General features: G+C 37.1%; 1 protein-coding gene across 2 annotated transcripts; it reads left to right on the forward strand.

The window, feature by feature from the left end:
* Positions 1–9,446: 9,446 nt before the first annotated feature.
* GAL (galanin and GMAP prepropeptide) lies at positions 9,447–17,810 on the forward strand. 2 transcript variants are annotated; one of them, XM_010123414.2, is made up of 6 exons: positions 9,447–9,527; positions 10,218–10,272; positions 11,259–11,330; positions 11,733–11,819; positions 15,207–15,284; positions 17,497–17,810. In XM_010123414.2, the coding sequence occupies exons 1-6, from the start codon at positions 9,447–9,449 to the stop codon at positions 17,547–17,549; spliced, it is 426 nt and encodes a 141-aa protein (XP_010121716.1). In that variant the 3' UTR covers positions 17,550–17,810. The 2 variants fall into 2 exon arrangements, with proteins under 2 accessions (XP_010121716.1, XP_010121723.1); XM_010123421.2 differs by lacking the exon at positions 11,259–11,330.
* The last annotated feature ends 5,584 nt before the right edge of the window (positions 17,811–23,394 follow it).

Raw genomic sequence — 23,394 nt, forward strand, 5'->3', positions numbered from 1 at the left:
TCAATTTATAATGATAAGTTATAAGTCAAAATGATGGACATGCTGACAGGTCATTCTGTGAAATTCTGAAGAACAGTTTGGAACAAATTTTGATTCATGTTTCCCTGTCCCAAAATCCTAACTACAGTTGTTTTCAGTAAAGGACTGCTAATTTACAGTCATACATAGCATAGTCATGGTTGTTAGAAAGGCAAGGGATAAGGATAATTGCTAACATTCAAATGGTGTAAGCCAAAGTTCCAGAAAGTTAAATCAAAGGACTTCTCTTCTTATCATCCAGATTCAGGTTCCAGTTAAGATAAAAAAAAAACCCCACCAGTTATTGTTTTTGCAACATCTTGATTATATTAAAAAGTGATAATTTCTTTTTATATTTATCTGAGGAATAGAGGAGTTTAATAGAGGCTATGTGCTCTGTTTATGCAAACTCTGGGTCACACAAAGTACCAGGAGCAATTAACTTCCCTCTGTGCTGCTAGGATATGCACAATGGTAGGATAAAAAGCAACAGGCACAACTTGCAACACATTAAATTCCAACTGGATAAAAAGAAGAAAAAAAAACTTGACTTGAAGACAGTCAAACACTGGAGCAGAGGCCCACAGAGGTGGGGGAATGTCTCCACCTTCAGAGACATTCAGACCTCAATTGGTTAAGGCCCTGAGGAACCAGATCTAGTTGAACAAGCTACAAGCAGGAGGCTGAACTAGAGGACCTCTAGAGGATTTTTCCAATTTAATTACTGTATGATCGTATGAAAATAAAAATAAATTCATTAATTCAGCTAGCATTAAAGTTAATGAAACCTGGTTTGCTACAGAATAAGCCTTATGATTGATGGCATTCTTCATTTTAAGCTTGTTTTTTTCCAAAATCATGTGTGGGAAAAGGACAGAAGAGAAGACAGCAGAGTAATACTATAAGATCTATTTCTTTAGGAAAATAGACTAAAAAGAGTGGAAATAAATTGAGACAGGGATAGAGAGACTGTGAAAAGGAGTGATGATGCTACAGAAAAGCAGAAGAATGAGAGAGGAAGTAATAAGGGAGATAACAAAAAGTAAGAATACAACACATGAGGGAAGCTAGGTAGTGAAGATTATGAACGTGCTGGGAGAGTACATGAAGTTAAAATACGTAATCAATCACAACAGCAAAAATCCACATTATGTCATAGCATAAACAGATCTGAAATAATTCTAAGAAACACACTGTCCCTGAGTTTTTTTGACACAGAATCATACAGAGACATACAGGTAGAACGGAGAGATTACATAGTTGAAGTGTTACTCTTCTGGAGTATTGTGTGCCTGCATTGTCCCTGACACATTCACTCAACCTGGTCTCTAGAGAAGCCTCCACATAAATCCTCTACCATTATATTTCTTACAGCATTCTTTTTCTAACCATATAGTTAGAAATTTTTTCCTAATAACTAACCTCAACATTTTTTCTTGCAGATTAATACAGCTCTACCTTCTTCTACCACCCATTAGGCATGGATATTAACTGATCCCTGTTTGCTAACATTTTTTTATTGTTTAAAAGACTGTCATCATGGCTGGAATTATTTGCCATTAATTTAGGTCCCTGAAGGTGAGCTACGTGTCAAAGCTTCCATAATAATCCATGGATAGCTAGCCAAAGCAATCACTGGGATCTAGAGCACTAGTCAACTAACAACATGTAGGTACTTAGCTTAAGTGGAGTGACTCTTGACCATACTAATTCCCTCTCCACTGACTATCATGGGAGCGTGATAACTTGCTCACATGCAAGTTCCTAGAGCTAAGAAGCTGAATCCCATCCCCTGTGTCCCTCTTACTTCTTCATTCTCAAGCTTTTTCTTGGGGGTGGAGTGATTACCTTAACCCCTCGTTTATGTTCCGTAATAAGAAAACTTGGGGCTGGAGGGGCACTGCTGAGGAACTGAAGTGAGTTTGGTGGCAAATAACCCCTGCACAGACTTGCACATCAGTCACAGAAAATTTTGTTCTCTACCTGCCTCAATTTACTTCCATTTTGTCAAGACTATTTAGTGATTGTTGGGAATTTTTTTTCATTTGCTTGTTTTTAAAGCTAGTATTTCAGCAGACTGTATGACCCACTGTCTTAACAGCCTTTTATTTGTGGTTTTGACTTGACAATAAACCTTCAGCCTTCTCTTATTGCCCCAAAATGCAAATAACCTGGCAACTCACATTGTCTAAATCCTGGTCTGAATTAAGGGTATGGGCTCCCTCTGTAGCCAGTGGAAAGAATAGGCACGTTACAGGGTAAAAATCTGCATGCAAACAGCACGTAAACAGGTTTGGGGTTTTTTTTTATTGGATTCATAAATATTCCTTTTTCTGCAATAGAACACCATTGCATGGGCATCTTATGTAACCTATCTTGTGCATGACATCACTGGCATTTTTATTCTGCAAAGCCATGGAAAAGGTCACATGCAGCCCAGATAAACTGACTTTTCTCTTCCTTATTCCACTGAAAATACCAAAATGTATTAACAAAAGTTTTTCAAATACAAAAAAAAAGGCCAATATGTCACCTTTATATGTCAAAAAATATTGATGGAAGCTAGGATGTTGAAAGATGTTAAGCACCTCTGTTCCCACTGAGAATCAGAAGTGTGTGTTCAACACACGTCAGGATCTCAGTACATAACCTACCAAAATATAACAAAAGGTTTGCCTCCATATGAATCACAGGTATGAGCAAAGATGACTTTAAAGTAATTTTTAGCTTTGCACAAGCTCGTTTGAACCATATGTCTCAAGATGCCATCAAATCCTTGTTTTCTCTCAGAGCTGAAATTCCACATTTGAAAGCTGGACCACTGAGAATGGTTTTCAGCCTGAGATCAAATGATTTTGGTTTTGAAGGTTTTTTTTCGTGTTTTGTTTTTTGGAAGATTTTTGTTGGGGAGAACAGCTTCTGCCTTATAGTTACTAGTAGTGTATTCTTACCACCAAGGCATCAGGTGAAAAGACTTCCAGAGGAGAATAGAAGAAAGTTTTTTCCCCTGTTTATTTTTCCATTGGGAAGATGTGGGAGAACAGTCTGTTCGGCTATCACTTTCAGTCTCCTTTGCATGAGATCAAACGTACTCAAGCCTTTCCACTTCTGGAAAACAATGCAAACCACCAAATTTTCCCTAACCTGGTTTCAAATTACACAGTGGGCCTGTAAGATGGAATGAGTTATTTCTTATCAAAGCAGAAAAAGACTAATTGGGTGCATTTGTAGTAGGAAAGTTAAGGCCGTGTAATATCATCCTGCTAATTCCAATTTGTGCTTTAACAAAATAAAACCCAGTAAATCAAAGAAAGATACAAAACTGTGTTTTTTTAACTGAATATCTATCTTTTAACACTCTGCCTAACTTTCTTACACTTAAATTAACTTAATATAAAGATATTTTTGGAAAATAGTTGATGTAAATATTAATCTGTAGCTCCTTTTGCATTACTGTGAATGTACTTTATGTCTGAAATGCCTACTTGTGAGGCTTTTTGTATTATAATATTGCAACATACTTGTTAATGAAGCAATTGGTGTTTGTCCTGTTAAAAAATAAAAGCCATGAAAGCACTGACCTGTTTTCTATGGGTCCTTATTTTAGTACATATAATTTGATAACTCACTTATTGTAATTTATAAATAATATTTTTAGGTGATAATAGAACAGCCTAGGCTGGAAGGGACCTCAAAAAACCCCACTAAGTCCCTGGGAGACTGATTGTTTTCACTGTAAAAAATCTCTTAGAAGTTGCTCACCAGGAGACAGGTAGCTGTCATCAGCTGCTCCTCACGCTGTTTCTCATCAGCAGGTAGGCAGTAATCCCTCCTGAGATCTTGCAGGAGCAGAAACAGCTCCCTTGTGTTTGGTAGTTGTGAGCTTCCACTGAATTTACTGTCCAAAGGAGGAGAAAGTCACTGGTGAGTTAGGAATTAAATGTATACTTAAGCCAGGAACCAACTTCCTTCAGGCAAGCATCGGAATTGAGAACTTGGGAAAGGAGCCTCTGCTGTTGCAGGATTCAGCCAGGGTTTCTGCCTCTGGAAAAGCTGAGCTCTAGCCTTAGCAGGAGCTGAGAGGCAAGCTCTGTTGCCTTTCATCGAGCTGAGATATTGTATTTGCTTCTGAGAGAGATAAATCCTCCTCCTCGGCCTGCAAAGAAAATTACCAGAGCAGTAGGTCTCCTAGAATTTCAGTGACGCTTCTGCATACAGCCACTTTGCCCGAACAGCAGTGGTCTGGAGATGCATAAAACTAGAAAAGGCAGTAGGGTGTGCAATCTGTATTGTTCCACCCTTGCAAATGGTATTTCTTAGAATATTTGAAATTCTCAGCGCTTTTCTCAGATAAACCCTCATCAAGAGACCCTCTCATTCAGGCTGACTTCTTTAGGATGTGAAGTTTATGTGACTGTGTTGGCTAGCAACCTGTCCTTGACAATTTTTAAACCTATTTATGTGTATAGTAATTAACTTTCAGAATTTTCATCTGAAGATTTTATTCTGTTGGGGTTTTTTTATACACAATTAGTCTAAAATCAATGTGCTTCTTGAATCAAAAATCTTTTTTAAAAGATATAAGATTTTGTTCTAATGACATGTGTTCTGGTAGCACACATTGATGTAATAACAGGAAGTTATTAGTTGATATTGGTGCGATTCAGAACAGAAAATAGTCCTTCATTCAGAAGGTATATCTGTAATGTTTAGTTCTATTTGACACTGAGCTGAAGGTGGTAAAACGGGCAAAAGATTCATTCAGTTAAAAATTGCCTACGTTTCACAGAAATTACAAAATGGGAAAATGGGAAGAAAACAATAGCAAAGACTTTGGAAGAATGAAGAAAATAACCCTTCTCTTATTACTACTTTTTTTTTAAACCATGTTCTCTGTTCTACATCCATTAAAGAAGAAAAATGTTCTATATGTGTGAGGGAAAAAATAATCAAGATGTTTCTCAAAGACTCAAAGAGCAAACTACTTTCAAAATGACAGCTGCATATTGAAGTTCTATGTCATGTTCAGATAAATGCAAAGAGTGCCATCTTCAACTCATCTCTGCTTAGGTTAACACTGAGCAGCTGAGATGCAAATACTGAAAGGTGGGGTAATGCTGTTGAGTAGAAAGAAAAACTCTAAATAACTCTTCAGCTCTGGGACAGTGTCCTCATACACCACCAAAACAGCATTAAATCTTTAGATCAGTGAAACAATTCACAGTCTTGTTGGCATCTGGAATGTTTCATTGCTTCTCAATACTCGGGTCTCTCAATGCCTATACTCTGTTGGAAAAGAATTTGTGCCTTTCCCACTCAGAATTAGAATTAGCCACAGAAAGCCTTGCGTTTATGATCTCCATGCTCAGTTATGGTAAATCTCTGTATTCAGGATTAAAACGCTGATCTCGAAAACCTAAAATCATTTCCAATGCAGAAAAAACAGTAACATGAGTTACTGGTGTCACTGCATGTTAGTGGTCCACTGGTAAATATTGAATTAGATTCAAAGATAGACAACTTTAAACTTCACAAAGAATCATTTCTAGGTAGCTGGATGATGACACTCCCCAGTAAAACATTTACTTTCTGTAATGTCAGTGTTTCACTGAAATCACTCCAGTGTATGGTAAACAAATTTTTCTGGTAACTTATCTCCTAAGCCTAGAATTCAATGCCATTGTTCGTATAATATTTTTATGATTTTGTGTACGTACTTCAGGATGGTCTTAATATGTTCATGCTTGATGTTACCTGGGAAGTAGGAAAAAAACTTCACTCCTTTTTCATGCAGATGGACATCCCTCTGTGAATGCAGTGGCTTTTAATATTTGAGTTTAATAGTCATGGGTGAGTTGCTGAAACCAAACCTGGCTATACAACTTCAAGACAGAAATAGCAGACGCACTTTTTCATGCTTCATTCATCATCTCAGTAAGCTTGATAGTGAAGGGAGCCACTGCAACTCCAGATCCTCCCAAAGTATATTGCAAAATCCACTTTCATTCAGTGTTTTCTTGATGGTTTATGGGTTTTGTTAATTAAAAATAAGACAGGTCATCCTACATCATAATTTGTATATAAGGGAAATTTTTACCATTAAACACGTAATAGACTCCTTAGGATTCACTTGTTCTCAAAATTTTATCTCCAGTGACAAAAATGTAATTAATTTTTTTCCCAAGCTCAGTGTTTCAATACTCTTATTTGTTTAATCTGTATTATCATTTCCTTTAAAATTTGAAGCTTTTACTCTGTCTGGAAACAGTATTCTCCCCTGTGTTTTCATTTAATTATCATGAAATGCAGTTGCAATCATGGAACAGAGTACGTGGTGTTGTGTGAGGCAGCCAATGGCAGTCCTGTCTCTCATGTATCAATTTAGAGACATTACAGACAGTTTTGTTATCAATGCTTGTTGTTCTATTGACTTGACCAAATTTTAGATGAGCTTCATTGTGAGTTTGTCTGATGGTGAACCTGTGGTGAGGACTAGTCATAACCTAACAGCTACTGTAAATTCCAATAAGCCTTTACAATTAACCGAACAACAAATAAATCAGTGGAGAAATTAGTATGTTAAAGGGTCGCCTTAACAAGAAAATAAACTGTATAGTCACAGAGATGGCCGTTTTTCAAGCTAGGCTAGAAAAAGCAGGCTTCAGACTAATTCTAATATTTCTGTCTGAGCAGTGAGGTTTAAAATTCCTATGGAATAAAAAAAAAAAAAGACTAGTAGCATTCTTGACAAGTAAAATTGAGGGAATGAGAACATCAATTGTAGGAATGACTGATAAAATTATTTAATTGACACTAACCTAAAGATAGATTTAGACAAAAACTATGATGGGCAAGAGATGGATTAAGCCTTTGAGTATACAAAGAGGCTTTCTTTTGCATCTGACTCCAGTGGAGATGAACTCTGCAATTTGACAAGATGTAATTTCACTCTGTAGTTTGACAAGAAGATGCAATTATTGTGATGAAAAACTGGAATAAAAATTACAGGGTAAAATACATTGTTTCAAATACTTTTTACAGGAGCCTGAAGAACAAACTGTAGTGAAAGATAACAGAATTAACATTTTTTTTTAATATAGCTTGAATGCAAATGTTGACATCTCTTGATATAATTTCTGTGGTTTTATTTGAATAACACAAAGAAAACATTTTATGTCACAGAGAAGCTTCAAGATTCAAAAATTACCTCTGAGGAGTTAACAGTTGAAAGCTAGGAAATTTCAGCCAGAAGTGCATTTTTGATAAGGTAAAGAAAAACAATGCTTTGCAAAAATTATATTGCCATTTTCCAGATCTATCTGCTCTGATTTGTGAGGATCATGCAATGGCTGACAGAACATCCTCAGCAAATGATAAAAAGCACCTAATGAAATCTGCAAAGTTGAGCCTCCCATTTACGTACATTAGCATTTAAGAACAGCATGAAATAAACTTTATTTAAGCAGTTTCAAATCAGAGATCCAATGACGTGGCTAGGCTACTGTAACTACTGCTTCTGACTGAAGAGGATAGGAAACAGAACTACAAGACACAGCTTCTGCTTCTAGCCTAGGTTATCAACATTATGCTACATTGAAGTAAAAAAAGGGTTTGCTTCTCAACTGGTGAATTATAGGTGTATTGCATTGTTCAGTAACTGTCTCAGCTCCACATTCAAGTTCACATTCGCACTGTGCAAGAGTTCGCAGGGAGTTGTAAGCAGCTTCAGGAAAAGGAGCTGGAAGTGTAACTTATTCTGTGCAACATCTGTGATAGTTTTTTTTACTGAAAGATGAATTTGAGGGACTTGTAGTGAGTAAACTTATCTGTTCAGAGGAAATACAATTTTGGCAGGGATAAAAGGGAACTAACATTGGAATTCCTGCCTTGTAATTCAATTTTGCGTGTCCTGATGCTGGCTGTAACCACAACTAAGATAAGCAAAGTGGTGAAACTTTCACCGGTTGCAGATTAGACTAGGCTAGGGCTACTCTAATCACCGGGGAGAGCTACATCCCTAGCCTTTCACATATAACCCTGGGGGAAAAAAAAAAAAAAAAGGAGAGAAAAGGGGAAAGGCAGAAAAGGAGGAAAGAAAAAAGGGGGGAGGGGAAAAAGAAAAAAAGGGGAAAAAAGGAAAAAAAAGGGGAAAAAAGAAAAAAAGGGGGAAAAAGAAAAAAGGGGAAAAAGAAAAAAGGGGAAAAAGAAAAAAGGGGGAAAAAGAAAAAAAAAGGGGAAAAAGAAAAAAAAAGGGGAAAAAAGGGGAAAAAAGAAAAAAAAGGGAAAAAGAAAGAAAAGGGAAAAAAAGGGGGGAAAAAAGAAAAAAAAAGGGGAAAAAAGAAAAAAAAAGGGGAAAAAAGAAAAAAAGGGGAAAAAAGAAAAAAAGGGGGAAAAAAGAAAAAAAGGGGAAAAAAGAAAAAAAAAGGGGAAAAAAGAAAAAAAAAGGGAAAAAAAGAAAAAAAAGGGGGAAAAAGAAAAAAAAAAGGGGAAAAAACCAACAGTGGTATCTCAGATACAAAGGGGTGAGGGAGTACAGTAACAGCTCTGGCTCGGCTGCTTTTGCCCTGGTGCAGCAGCAAAGGCCGTGAGTCAGAGGGGCTCCAAGGGGGGCGAGCGGCCCGGACCACCGCCAGCTCCAGGGACGGGCACACGGAGCGGCGGGGCGCGCAACCGTCCCGAACGCAGAGCCCGCACAGCGCAAGCCGTGTCAGCTCCGCACCTGAGCCTCTAAAGACCTGCGACCGGGATTCACTTCGCGCCTTTCTTGCCCCCCGCCGCCGCGCCCCTGCAAAGTCACAGCGGGTGACAGTGCGGGCCAGGCCGCCCGGACCAGAGCGCTGGCTGCTCAGCAGCCGGCCCAGGGCCGCCCTAATCGGACATAATTGCCCGAGCCATTATCTCCCCGCAGCCTGCTCCCAAATACCTCTAATTGAATGGCCAGCATTTCCGCTCTTCCTAACGCGGTGGGTTGGCGAGGGGGAGATGGCCCCGGGGAGGCGGAGGAGAGGGGGGTGGGCGGCTCTCGGCTCCCCCCCCACACCCCCCCCCGGGGGTTGCCCCTCCTGCTCGGCCGCGCTGAAGCCCATAAAGAGCGGAGGGAAGAGGAGGGGGGTGGGCGTGTGTGTAGCTCCGCACCCGCGCAGCGTGGCCATGCAGTGAGAGCCCGGCCGGACTGCAGCCGCGGGACGAGCCGCCAGCCCCGGGGAAGCGCTGCGAGGGACGGGCCGTCCCCCTCCGGCTCAAGGTACTCCCTTCCCTCCCCACCTCCCGGCCTCTCTCCCGGGGGGATTCCGGGAGCCAAACCGGTGGCTGCAACCCCGCGGGAGGAAGGTTCGCCCCCGCGCCCGTGTCCGCACTCCCGGGGGAAACAGTAACTGGAAGGCAAAGCGGTCGCTCCCGGCATTTACCCCAGTACGGTCTCTTTCCAGATGCAGAGGTGCACCAGTCTCCTGTTTCTGTCTTTAATCCTTTGTGCCGCCCTGTCAGAAACCGTTGGACTGGTTTTCTCAGTAAGTACTAATTTTGCTGTTGGAGATCCTGCCTGCTGGGCAGCACCCGTGCCTCAGCTGCCGAGCCTTGCAGTGATGTACACTCTATTCAGATATTCAGCTGGACAAGGTGCAACACTCAAACATATTTTGGGCGTTAAACAGGTTTTTAGCTAAGAACTTGGGGGTTCTAGATGCTGACTTCTCCAAATAATACGACTAAAGGGAAAAAAAAAAAAAGAGCGTCGAGTTTAGAGACCAAAATTGAATGGGATGTCTCATCTGTCCCAGAAAAGGCAGTGTACGTATGGACCTTTAAAATAAAGATGCTATCATGTAAATAAAAAAAATTAAAAGAAAGCATTGCTGTTTGTTAAGGTGATAATCAGGTGGTAATGTAAACTAGAAGTATAAAGTCAAAATTTCTGCCCTTACAAAACAGTGTGATTTGCAGTTTCACTTGTATGGTGTGAAACCTGCACACCGCACGGATGTCAATAGCAGAACTATTGACTTAGATGGGGACGGGGCAAGAGTTCACCGTTAATATTTGTTTCAATAATTGGCTTGTATTTTTTATAACATTTCTTTATTTCAAGCCTTCAGAAGACAGTCTCTGCTAAGACAATGTCCCTTTGGGTGCTGTTTGCTTTGTCTTCAGAGAGCACTGTGCGGTTCATGCAATAACATACTTGCATTTTTTTCTTTAAGGCAAAAGAAAAAAGGGGCTGGACTTTGAATAGTGCTGGTTACCTACTTGGGCCACGTAAGTCAAGCACCCTTTTTTGCATTATTTAAAAATGCAGAAGTTTTGTTTGTTTTTTTTCTTGTAAACCAGTTTGCTGTATTTTGCTACTCACTTTTCTGATGATTACAATAATTTCATCTAAATCTGCAAGACTGAAGAAACTCATTTGGGAGAATACTTGTTTAAATATTTTTTTTTTAGATGCCTCTTACAGAAATCAGTTGTCTTAAACAATAACTGTTCTTTCCTAAAGCAGAGTTGTGCTTTGCTTTACGTACAGAAGTGCATTTGGTCACTCTTTGTGCTTCTGAATTGTAATTTTCGTATGACAAATACATCCCTCTGTGGAAGTGTTACAAAATGTTACAGCATCTTAGATGTCAAGGGAAAAATGACAAAATGTGGCATTTTGGCACTTCTCAATGTATTTCAGATTTTACCATTATAAATCTATTTGAAAATGGCTTCCCTGCCTGGCTTTATTATACTACTAATTTTTTTTCCCAATTAAAGAAAAAAATAAAACAATAACATGCAAACTCATAACTGTCAATATTAACAGTTCACTGTGAAAAATATTCAACGTACAAGGTGTTTAAAGTACAGGAACACACTGGTTTACAAAGACGGAGAATCACTAATGTAGATTATAAGAAAAGTGAAACTCAGTGCTAAGCTGTCTTGAATATCTGTCCTTTTAATATTATTTCTTGTTAATGTAAGAACACTCATTACCAATATTTATATATTGTCAGTCTCAGTAATACATGACAAATAGTGCAGATACTTTCTATGACTCTCTTCCTTCTTTCTAACTAACCTTAAGGATATCTAGAAAAAAATGCTTAATGCATCTTAAATGTATTAACTGGTTCTGCAAATGTCTGGAAGTATATTTGCCCTGAAGCAGATCTAACCAAATTGGCAAAGATACCATGGGGAAATGTACTTGTCAAAGTGCCATTTATCTAAGACTGGATAATAGGAATCATCCTTTGTTGCAGGTCGTATTGGTCAGCTTTTACTGATAAAGGAAATGCCCATTGCAAGGGGGAGAGAAGAGGCACCAGGGTCATGTAAGATAGTTTACATGAATAACATTCAAAAACTATCTGTAGTTTTCTTTTAAGCAAACTCATTGGCAGCATTTTCTAAAAATAGAGGAAAGGGTAGCCAAAACAACTTCCCAAATCACATGTGAATGCGCAAACTTACATTTTTCTTCACAACTTCCTCTGAATTCAGTAACAGCTTCAGCAAGTACGCAGTACAGGACTGGGTCTGTAAATGACATAAATCATAAGCACAAATTCAGAAGAAAGGTTATTTTATTCAGTGACACATTATTTGCTTCTTTGTCATTTTGTACATCAAAGCACCCATCATGATCTTTTCTTTGAAATCCATGAAAAGCAAGCCATATAGCAAAGGTTGTTGTTAAGTTGATTAACTCCTCTGATTTCTAATTTATTTATCAGATGCAGTAGATAACCACAGATCTTTTAACGAAAAACATGGTTTCACTGGTAAACGTGAAATACAGCCTGATGAGGATATTAAAGCAGGTAATTAAATTGTGAAAGCTCATATTGTTGATTTATTTTTTTTTATGTTTAGTAATTTATTTACTGTTACTTAGTTAACTAACTACCTAGACACAAGGCTATTCCTGCACTTTAACAAAAATCCTAATAAACATATGAAAGGAAGAAAAATTAAATTTGGCTATTCAGTGTGCTCTTTGTACATGGTCGTGGTTTAAAACATCTTGGTGCCTAGGGAAAAGTACCATAATTATGTTGCTTCTAAAGTATAATAGATCATATTACTTTATATAAACCTAATTTTTTCTTTTCATATGTTAAAATAAGTACCTAAAATGTCAGCCTAGACACTAAAGAGTTAATTACCCTTGTAGCAAAGAAGTGAGCCCATACAGTAATCTTTTGGTAGGGAAAGCTATACAAACTGGCAAATATATTTTTCAGCTTTGGAGTATCAGAATAAAACCAGCCCTCAGAACTGTATGACACTGTTTATGTTGTAAAAGTCTTCACTATTTTAAAAAAACCCAACTCCGTGATAAGCCTTAAAATATTTACTGTATTTAAGGAAGACGGATTATCTTCATTTAAAAAATTCAGAACCTGGTCAAAACTGAAGTCAAGTCAACATATTGTCTTGATGTTGCACGTATCAGAACTTAGTCAATGGCAGTGGAAAGGATGCAGCCTTGTTCCTGATTCATCATCCAAAGCTGGGCCTCTACAATTTCTGTCTAGACTTCATTTATGAAGAGAAGCTGGCACTCTAAGGATTTATTTTGAACATCTACTTCAGGAGAAGATCTAGAAACTTCTAGATTAATCTGTTGGTTTTGTTTTTTTTTTTCTCCTGAGGAGAAACTAAATCTGCTGCAGACATCTAAAGTGAGCTGGACTTAATTTCATCTTTAGACTGTCAAAGAGTGGTCTGTTCCTCACTGCAACCAAAGCAAGCGGTATTTACTTGACTCCTATCGCGTTCATCGCCGCACTAATGGGGAAAAACAAAGTCCCTGCCCCAGAGCTCTTGCAGGCTATTTTAAATCCAGCCAGCACCACGCAAACACAGCTAACACTAAATATGTGAATAACTGAAGGAGATGTGCTTAATTACAATTTCATGGACATAATTACTTTGTAAATAGAGAAGTAACATTAATACATTTCTTAGTTACTGCATTCTCAGCACAATTGCAGTTTGGTACGTAGTTACATAGTGAGATTTTGTGGGTGCCTATGGTGGTTTTGGTAGGGGAGTGTGGTATTCAGGGGTTTTTTTTTTTTTATTGGTTTGATATTTTATTTATTTTTAAGAAAAAAAAAAAAAAGGAAGAACCTACTTGCTTAAACACTGGTGTAAAAAGTAATATTTTGCCAGTCAGAAGCAATGTGAAAGAAAAGCATTTCTAATCAAACAACGCAGCTCACGCTGCAAAGCATTGTCGTTTGTGGATGTACTACCAACTACTTTGCAGGAATATGATCTTTAAGTGCTATGGAACTCTTCTGCCAGGTACTGCTGCACCTCTGCAATTACAAGTAAACCCAACCAAACTTGTCTGGATGGGACCTGAAAATCGTGCAACTACTTCTGTTATGAACCTAATCTTAGATGCTCTTCTCTCATCAAAAGTTTTCTTTGAAGCTGAAGTTTATTACAGAGTTCCTATCCAAAGAAGGTTCAAATATTAAAAAAGACAAAGTAGACAGATACCTTCATTTTCCATTAAAATAAGACTTTTTAAAAATTAAATTCTGCTGATTATTTACAAAAGTATATTAAAATGGCAATTAATATATGTTAATATATAACATACACATTATTATATATAACATACACATTACTAGTGTAAAAGAATTCATGCAAAGGACTGCTCTCTCTCCCTGAAGGAATGCTGCAAAACTCACAAGCTCTCCAGAAAACCTAGAAGAACTTGTAAGCTGTATTAGTTATATAACACTCGGTCTGTGTTTGAGGGGGGAAGTGAGCATAATTAGGAAAATCTTTAAATTTCAAGAGCATGACTGTTTCTTTACTACAGTCTGCAAGTAATTGGCTGTACAGAGGTAAGGTCAATAGCAGAGTATATAGAACTAGACATGTATTATTATAGTTCAAGTCACTAAAAGAAAACATTTATCCAATAAATATTGCATTGGTAATAAAATCTGGGTCAATAAACTACTAATATAATGATTAATAATAACAAAAATCCATAACAGGTCAGATGGGAATAAACATTAAATTAAGGAAAATTTTAAATAATACAACTGTTATTAATTTAAGTAATAACAGTATCTTTGTGTCCCGTCAAAGACTGGAAGATAAGACTTTCAGATGCAAATATCTTAAATGCTGTCTCTCTATATACCAGAAACCTCCTTCCTTACAAGTCCCCATCAATATTTTTTATTTATGCTACAGACCTCAGTCTGCCTTACAACCTGTATGTCACTAGAGATCTGAATAGTCTCTTCATCACGGCAGTACTCCTCCAACATTCACCTGCTCAAAGTCAGTCTTTCAGAGTATTTTCTGAGATTGAACACATCCCCTATGATACCATCAAGGGACAGCATTTTCAGTGACGTAATAATGGACTGTCAGTCAGATACTGGTATCCATCTGGTATATATATGCATGGAACTAAAAATCCTAGGGAAATTACCTACCATTTTTTGTCTAAAGTAGAACAGTTCTCCATCCTGTTGATAAAAAGCAAGAGGTTTTTTGGTTTGTTTTTTTTTTTTTAATAGACACAGGAAGTGTACTTCTCAGTCTCTCGAAGTGCAATAACAAGCTCCCAGGGAGCTTGATAAATTGAGCCATTTAAAAAGCATCAAAAGGCCTACTTCCATAAGATCAAAGAGGAGTATATTGTATTAGATACATGTGCAAAAACATATATTCTGAGCTTTGAGTGAAGTCCCAGGCCTAGCTTTTGGGCTCTGAATCACTTCTATACCACTTGAGTGGCTTATTGGAAACAAAGTCAGACTACATGAAGAACTTTTAGCTGTTTTGCAAAGCTGATGAATTTATTTGCTAAATTTACCCTTCCCTTCAATCTCAGGCTAGTGGACACAAAGGAGAGAGTTGAGAACAGAGGATAACTCTTTCTGCAACAGAACACGTAAGACTTTAAAGACCATGACCATGAGGGTGTCAAAGCAGCACCTATGCAGCAGTAGCATACAAAGCTGGGCGATTTCAATCCTGAGAATTGCAGTTACCTACCTTAAAAGGGCTTTGCTCTTCCATGAAATGAGGTTTTCCATTAAAGATTTTAAGGAAAAGGAAATTTCAGGTAGCTTTTTTTCAGAGTGCACATAAACCTAGCCAAAATGTCACATATAATACATCTTTATACTGTGTTAACATTAAGTAACAACCAACTTGTTTTACAGGGAATCTTGGAAGACCACTGGCTGGTGAAAACATCATGCGCACAGTAATTGAGTTTTTGACTTACTTGCATCTCAAAGGTTAGTGAATACCTTTTCAATCTTTCACATTTTCTGGTGTGAAATTTGCTGAGAAGACAGGACTATCCTTGAATGTACAAGTCTTCTGCAGATTTGAGTGTGCAAGATTTTGAACAGCATCTCTGGTTGGGGGAAGGAACTGTCAATTCCATGTTTGTGCACTTAGGAATAGGCCTGATTTAGAAAGTGCCAAACTGCAGGTCAATGAATATCCAACATAGCAGGGTTCTAATAACATTTGATTACTATAAGCACTGCAAAAATACTATCGGCTGCTACTAAAATTGTATGAACCCAGCTTTTAGAAGAGTTGAAAACAAACTAAATGCAGTCTCATTACATGGGTATTAGTATGAAACAATTCAATAACAAATTGAAGAAGTTGGTTGAAATTCTCAAACAGTTTTTAGTGACGAAATACATCTCCCCTTCTGCACGTATTCTACAGTAAAGTCATATCATAAATTTGCAACAACAGTGAGCTGAATGTTGGCAAACAGCTCAAAATGCTGCTAGTAAAAACTCTGTGGAGTCTCAAAATCGTAACAAGAATTGTAAAACTGAACTTAACAACTGATTCTATAAGAATGGTAATTTGGTTATAGTATTAGATGGAGAAGAAATCTGGCTGCTTCTGAGTTTTCATTAGTTTTGCTTTTTTAAAAAAACCCACAACTCCGAGCTTTTAAAAACCTCTTCAGCCCTTCTAAAACTGCACATATTATGTTTTAAAATGTAATATATACTTGCAAAGAAAACAACAGGAAGGAAAAAAAGTTATTTTTACTGCAAATGTTTGAGGAATTCTCTATCTCAGAAAGCAGGCAATTCAATAAATATGTAACTTCTACATTCTTATATTTGTATCCGACAAATTATAAGCAATTTTGAGGCAAGTGTTTGCTGTGGAATAGTAACAAAGAACTGTGTTACATTTGTTTTTTAATTTCATTATTAAAAGATATTTTCAAGAGATCTGTTCATTTTTTATGTATCTAGGAAACAAAATTCTAGACCTCTGGCATCAGTTTGCACCCACCTAAGTTAAATAATTCTCACTACTGAAAATATCAGCCCAGTGTTTATTGAATCAGCTTTACATTTGAAACAAACACTATTCATGGTTAGTACTCAGGGCTTGAGATAATTCAAATAAATAATTACAGTAGATTATTAGTGTGTATATTTACTGTGGACAAGGGAGTAGCTTGTTTGTCGTGCCCCTGTGGAGAAGAAGCAGCCCTAAACACTCCTTTACACTGCTACGTGAGTCTAGGAAGTAAAGCCAACAACTGGGCACAACAGAAAGGGTATGAAACATGTTGAACTCAAGCATGCACTCTCTGATGAGTAGGCCAAGAGCTGCTAAGTTGGGCAAGAAAATAAAATGCCCAACAAAAATGAGAATCTTCAGATCAGGTAAAATGGCTTTCCCTCAGATAGTTCTTGTATTCCTAGGTTTCAAAAGACCTGGAATGTTGTGATATTGTCCCTTAACAATATTGCCAAGACCTAGTAGAAACTCCTACACAAAATCAGAACTGTAGATTTAGGAGGTGAAAAACATACTTTGTTATGGTAGAGATGCTTTAACATTTCTGCTCAAGTGAAACTTTACTATATTAAATATATTGGTTCCTTTGAGGGGAGGGGGAAAACAAAACTCCCACTCTTGGGATTCAGATTCAGGGAGTGGTTATTCAGATTACACATACATTTTGATCTGCAAGATAAAGGGAATATTGTAACTGCTAAGAAATATCTTGGTGATAACTAAAAGTGGCCTTCAGCTCTTTCACTTGAAAATTGTTCCCTCCACCTTTAAAGTCTTCCCATACAAAGCAAGCTTTAGGATGGCAGCCATAATTAGATAGTATCAAAAATTTTGAGAAGCTGGGATCCAGCAATATCAATTGACGTAATAAAATTGATGTATTTTCATTACCATTCTGTCACTGCTCTTTCTGATAAGGTTAATAAGGTGAAATTATAGCAGGGAAGAGATTAACATTCCAAAGGAAAAAAACCCAATAGTTTATAAATTGAAATACAAAAAGGAAAAAGTTCAAGGATTTGCTTCTTATAGTTGAGAGAAGACAAATATAAAAATGTATACTACTGAAATTTGATTTCATTATTTAATTGCTAAGATTAATATGCATACTTACATACATGTTAATTCTCTTTCTTTTTTTTTTTTTCCTTTTTGCAGAGATTGGAGCACTTGACAAACTACCTTCACCAGAGGAAACAAACCAGTCTTGAAGAAGAAAGCATTTTTATTTTATTGTAGTGTAGATTTAGTTTGAATTCTAAAAAAAAGATCCAAATGAGCTGAAGATGAGAATTATTGTTTGCATTAATCTGGTAACTGGTAAACAGCATTCTGCCCTCTGTTTTTTGGTTGTTTGTTTGGGGGTTTTGTTTGCTTTTTTTTTTCCCCTCCTGTGATGTTATAGTGAAAATTTTGCCTTGGTAAAATTTTTCTGTAGGTAAATGATAAAATAAAAATAAAGAGCAATGACATTGTTTCATTTTAAAATTAAATACATATCAGCACACAATACATCACATACAAAGCTCAGCTTGAATTGTGAGATTACACTGCATCTATACTCTGTGAAATTACAGTAAAATAAAACATAAACACTACATATTTAGCTAACTGATAAAAAGAAGAGCAGTGACTTGAAACTGCTACCATACAGAGTCTTTTTAAATTACAGACCTGTCTGTATTTCTATGCTTCATGGAAGCCTTACTTCCTGTTCATATTTTCATAGCCATGAAATAAACTCATGTTCGTTTTAAATTTTATATTGTTCACCTGTAATACACCAACCTATTGACCAAAGCACACCTTCACACAATACAAATTTAACAACTCCATACAGGTAATAGGTTTACACAAATCCTATGTGTAGGATTCCTACTCCTATGTCATGAAGAATACTGGATCTGTATTCTTCAATGAAGAAATTCTCCTGCCCTCTCCAAGACTAACAAAAATATTTTATTTTGTAAGGTGCTTTAATCCAAGACTAGCAAAGTACTCGAATACATGCCCAACCCCTATGAAAGAGCTTTGATGGGCCAGGACAGAACGCTAGGCCCATACTCAATAAATGTCATATCAAGAAAGAGGAAAGTTTTGAGAGGACACAGAATCTTAGAAAGGTTTTTCACATCCAGATGATTTTCGCTCTCTGCAGAGTGCAATGAAGTATCATCCTTTCAAAAGGCTGCTGTGCACTAGAGCACATAGACTGATAGAAATACTGCAGAACATTATTTCATAATCTGTTTTTCACTTTTAGCATAGCAGAATACATTCTGGATGCCAAGCCACTAGCGTCTAATTCGAACCCTCAAGGTTATCTCACCTTGTCAATCAGCCTGTGCTCTTCCTCTGATAACCACTCAGCCTGTGATTAATGTCTGACGTTCACTTTCCAAAGTGTACAAAGCGCACTTTTTATCAGATCCAATGAGATTTTGAGTAAGCCCTTCAGAAAAATGTTTTACTGATTTGTTTGAGTTTTTTTTTAAAGTGTAATAAAATAATGCACACTGCTAGTATACATGCAGCTAGTTCAACATTATTTGCTAAATCTATGGGCTTCCAAAATGTGAAAAAAGGAGAGAGTGAGATTTAATTTCTGTACATTAGTATAGTTCAGTAATTCCAAACTCTCATTTTCACTAGTAATGTCCACATTTTTCATCATAAACTCAAAGTAGAGCTCACTAAAATCAAGAGACGTTCTTTTCATTGACTGCCATGGACTTCGCTTCATTGAGTGCTAAGAACCAGTATCTGTTTGCAGAACTCAATAACAAGCCATCTTTCTGTGGCAAAGCAACTGAACCTATAGTCAAATCAAAATAACATAATCTTAGCATTGAATTTATTTTCTTTTGAAATAGAATAAGAAATTGAATTTAAAGTTAGAAAACAGTTATTACTTAAATCCAATTAACATACTGTCAGCTTGTTAAAATTGGAATAGTCTTGCCAGAATGTTTATTTGAAATTCTGAAATTCGAGATTATTTGAAATACTGAAAAACTCATAGGATCAAGTTCCTTGGAAGATTTACTTCACTGTCTAAGCAGGGAGGCCCACACATTCTTACTCGTTGTGCTGCACTGCTATATGCATATATTATTAAAAAAAACCACAAAGGATCATTATCTAATTACCAAAAGTGGCCCACATGCTTTCACTTAATAATTACTGCTTTCAAACACATACTGGTAATATGCCAAAATACAGAGAGAGGTAAAATTTTCGGACTGTTTCTTCACCCTCTACAACTCTTATCTTTGCAGAAACAAAGAGGCAAAAAACAATAAGGGGTCAATTTCAGTAACATTATTATTTTATTAACATACTTATTTTATTTAAAGCATGTCTTATAGCACTACATCTCAGACACAAATTCTGCAAATATTTGGAATGACATCTCCATGATCAGCCTCTCAGACAACCATCTGATAAAAGATGGCCTTTAAAGCACAATTTGAAAGCAATTAGTTTCCACAGGGCAAAGACACAACAAAAAGATGAGACAAGGTTCAGTAGAAAATAAAAAAAAATTCCTTAACCATTTCCTTCTCATTTCATTTCTAATTTCCTTCTCATTTCATTTATTTGTTCGTTTGCATATACTGTATCCCACTTTTGTGTAGGATTAGACCAAACATTTATCTGCACTAAAGGCAAAGGCCAAAGTCTAAAAAAATGGGTAAAACTTTGTTGTAATGTTTGACAGTGATATGAAATTACCCAGAACGCAAATTTAACTCTGACAATGAACAGAAGGCTTGCATGATGCTCAGTGACTGGGCAATAAGATGGCAGATGAAATTAAATGCTGATGCAAGCAAAGTAATCTACGCAGAGAAAAACAGCTCTAATTTTGCATACACATAATTATGGTCTAAATTATCTCTGGAAAAATAGCTAAGACTCATTGTATATGGTCCTCTAAAAATGTTGCTTTAAACCTCAGCAACAGTTAGAAAGGCAAATGGAACGCTAGGAATTATAATGACAGCAGCCAAAACCAAACCAGAAAAGATCATTATGCCACCATTCCCAGCTTCGACACCAGTTGCAGTTCTGTGAACTCATTGCAAAATAAAGCGTGGTAGAACCAGAAAAGCTATAGAAAAAAGTGACGAGTATCTTCAGCAACTGAGAACAACTTTTATACACAGAGGCACTAAATAGACTGTGACTTTAGCTAGAGCAAGAGGCTAGTAAGGGGAGAGATTCCAAAGTCTTAAATGTTGTGGTAAAAGTGCACAGCAAATTCACTTCTTGTAACACAGGATTTAAGAGTTACCTGAAAACATGATGAAGTCACATTTTTAAACCCCGCCCTCAGAAAAAATAAGTCCTTTTCCATACATCTCATGATGAAAATGTGGCACTGACAGGCACAGGACACTGTGGAGGTCACAGGTGCTGAAAGGAAGCAGTTGTATTCATGAAGTCTTTCAAGGTCCAAATGAAACCACTACCTCAAAAAGTCTAATTAAATTGTTTCTTAGAAGACAACTTGGACATGTGTGCACAGAGCTATAAAACAGCCATTAGAACCTGATTCATAATTCAGGGATTAATTAAACATGGCTTCTTCATCTGCACAACAGCATCTGATACCAGCTTAAAAAAGAAAGTTGGAAATCACAAATTTTTGGCCAAAAGTTCTGCAGAAATGAATACTACCTAAAACCAAAGAGGTATAATTTTACACAGTGCTTCACCAGTTAAGGGAGTCTCACTAAGACTTGTTTAAATGCAGAACAGTTCAGCCTAAAAGAGGGAATTTCTGGTGGCACAGCTGACATAAACCACTCTATTCCAATCGGGAAGTCATTAGGCAGCTGACAGGATACATGCATTTTCCCACCTGTCTACTCATGTAAAGGTCAGGCTGCAAAATTAGCATAGAAAAATTAGATGGGACTCAAAATACAGAGGGGGCTTGATGCTGAGGCTGACATAATTCTACTTTCATGTTTAATGCTACCATAGTTAAAACCAAACTACAGCCCTTTGTGCCTGACTAGTGCACTAACTGCCTAAGATAACAGAGACCTTGGTGGGAGTTAGTTTGCAAAAGGTTCTGACAATTTCTTAGCTCTTCTTTTGCCTTTCAAACAAGGTGAGGGCATATGATACGAGACAGTGTGTGAAGGAACACGTTAATAACTCACAGAAAAAGCAATGGAAGTATTTTTACATGATTTCAGAATATATGACACAAAAAAGCAACAAGTTAGAAATGGACACCAGGAAATACTTCATAATTTGTGGAGGATATAAATTACCTCAGGAGATTTCTAAGGCAGGTAGGAGCACTGAAAGAAAGTTAGAGTTGAATGTTATTAGCAGAACAAATTATTTTTCACCAATTGCCAAAGTACCTTTACAGAATGCAGTACTTCTGTCACTATTTTGCGTTCTGTCATTTATTTTTATATAAATGCAAGTAATAACTCTGATACTTTGATACTTCATTTGGTGAGGACTGAGCATGAGGTGGACCAGCCATAGAAAGCTGCAACTCACAGATTGCTCTACTACTCAGATTCAGTAGTTGGGTATACCAAGGTCAGTTGCTAAGATTTTTAATACATCAGAGCACAGGGTACTTGTCAATTTGTGTGCAACACTCGGCACCTCCCAGAAATGAGCTTTAAAAAGCCAGAGTTGAGCTGCAGATGAGAGTTATTTTATCTCCTTGCTTGTAAAGCACTACATTATTCCCAAATACTTCATCAAATTCCCTTGAGATTCAACTTGTATATGTTCTGTCATCTGTGGTATTTCTAATTGAATTGATCTCCACAGATTTCCCACTGATTAAGTACATATAAATCATACAGCCTTTCTGAGTGCTGGCAGACAGGAGTCTTACATAGAATGTCTGTCTGAGAGGAAATTCTAAAATACCAAAATACAGTCTATATTAAATCAGGATAAAATGTTACCATTCAGTTTATTTTTTTTTTTTTTTTTTGCCTTTGGTACAGTTTCTGTGTATAGAATACAACATATATTCTATATTTAGGTTTTATATAAGTTAATAGCATTTATATAGTCAACTACATAAATGCTGACTATTTATCACTTACAAACACTTAAATAATTCGTTCAGAATGGATTGCTTCCATAATTTCCCCTTCAGAATGTTTATGAGGTCATTCCTTGAAATGATTCTATGTCGTAGTTCAGTTTCATTAAAAATCATTCTATCAGAAAATAATTGATCCAATTTATGAACATCATGGCTATTACTTACATTTATCAATATTAAAGGTGGTATTTCTGGACAAGATTTAAAACTGAGGCTTCATCATTTACGTCATTATAAGTTTCATGTGATATTTGTAGAATGGGTATTCTTTGCTTACTATTTATTCAGGTGTCAGTGTAGGGGAATCATACCCGTCTTCCCTAGACTCTTTCTGCAGTTTCATGGAGTCGTCCTATTCCTCTTGAACCTCTAATCTAAAAAATAGTAGAGTTCAGAATCATTATCTTTCTGCGGTTTCCACACCTACTGTTTTCTGCAGCTATTAAAACCCTACTGAAAGTAGTCTCCAAGGATTTGCATTAGAATTTTATGCATCTGTTCTACAAATCAGTGTGTGAGGAGGTTTATGTTGGGTCGTTTCTTTTAGGACTTTTCACAGGAGATTTAGGCACACTAAAGAGGGCAGCTCTGCTAAGTGAAGGTCTGAATCGCCTTCTCCTCCCTGCTAATTGGAGAGTTGAGCCCTGGCTCTGAGTCCAGAGTAACCTTTTAAATGAGGCATTTCGGTTTGCTTCTTCAGATCAAGCAGAACGAACCCAGGCTCTAAGACTTAGAGAACCAGAAGGAGCAGACAGGAAAAACAACCACGTTTTTACAGCAAAAAGTGTTACATTTTTGCACCACTTTACAAAACACAGTTTTGCAAATGGTACCCACTTGGCTTTCATGCTGGTTACCTGCTCAGTCACTGTTTAAAAACACAGCTCTTCAAGGACAACATAAGAGGGCCAAATCCTGACCTAAGGGACTCTGTATAGTGGTAACGATGACCTTGAAAG

The sequence above is a fragment of the Chlamydotis macqueenii genome, chromosome 5 (assembly GCF_036417535.1).
Source record: "Chlamydotis macqueenii isolate bChlMac1 chromosome 5, bChlMac1.mat, whole genome shotgun sequence".
Lineage (NCBI taxonomy): Eukaryota > Metazoa > Chordata > Aves > Otidiformes > Otididae > Chlamydotis > Chlamydotis macqueenii.

Excerpts from the sequence above, each read along its gene's own strand:
- GAL (XM_010123414.2), top strand. The coding sequence starts at position 9,447 with ATGCAGAGGTGCACCAGTCTCCTGTTTCTGTCTTTAATCCTTTGTGCC. Across the intron at positions 9,528-10,217 it reads CCGTTGGACTGGTTTTCTCA|GCAAAAGAAAAAAGGGGCTG; the intron begins GTAAGTACTAAT and ends TTTTTCTTTAAG. Across the intron at positions 10,273-11,258 it reads TGGTTACCTACTTGGGCCAC|GTCGTATTGGTCAGCTTTTA; the intron begins GTAAGTCAAGCA and ends CCTTTGTTGCAG.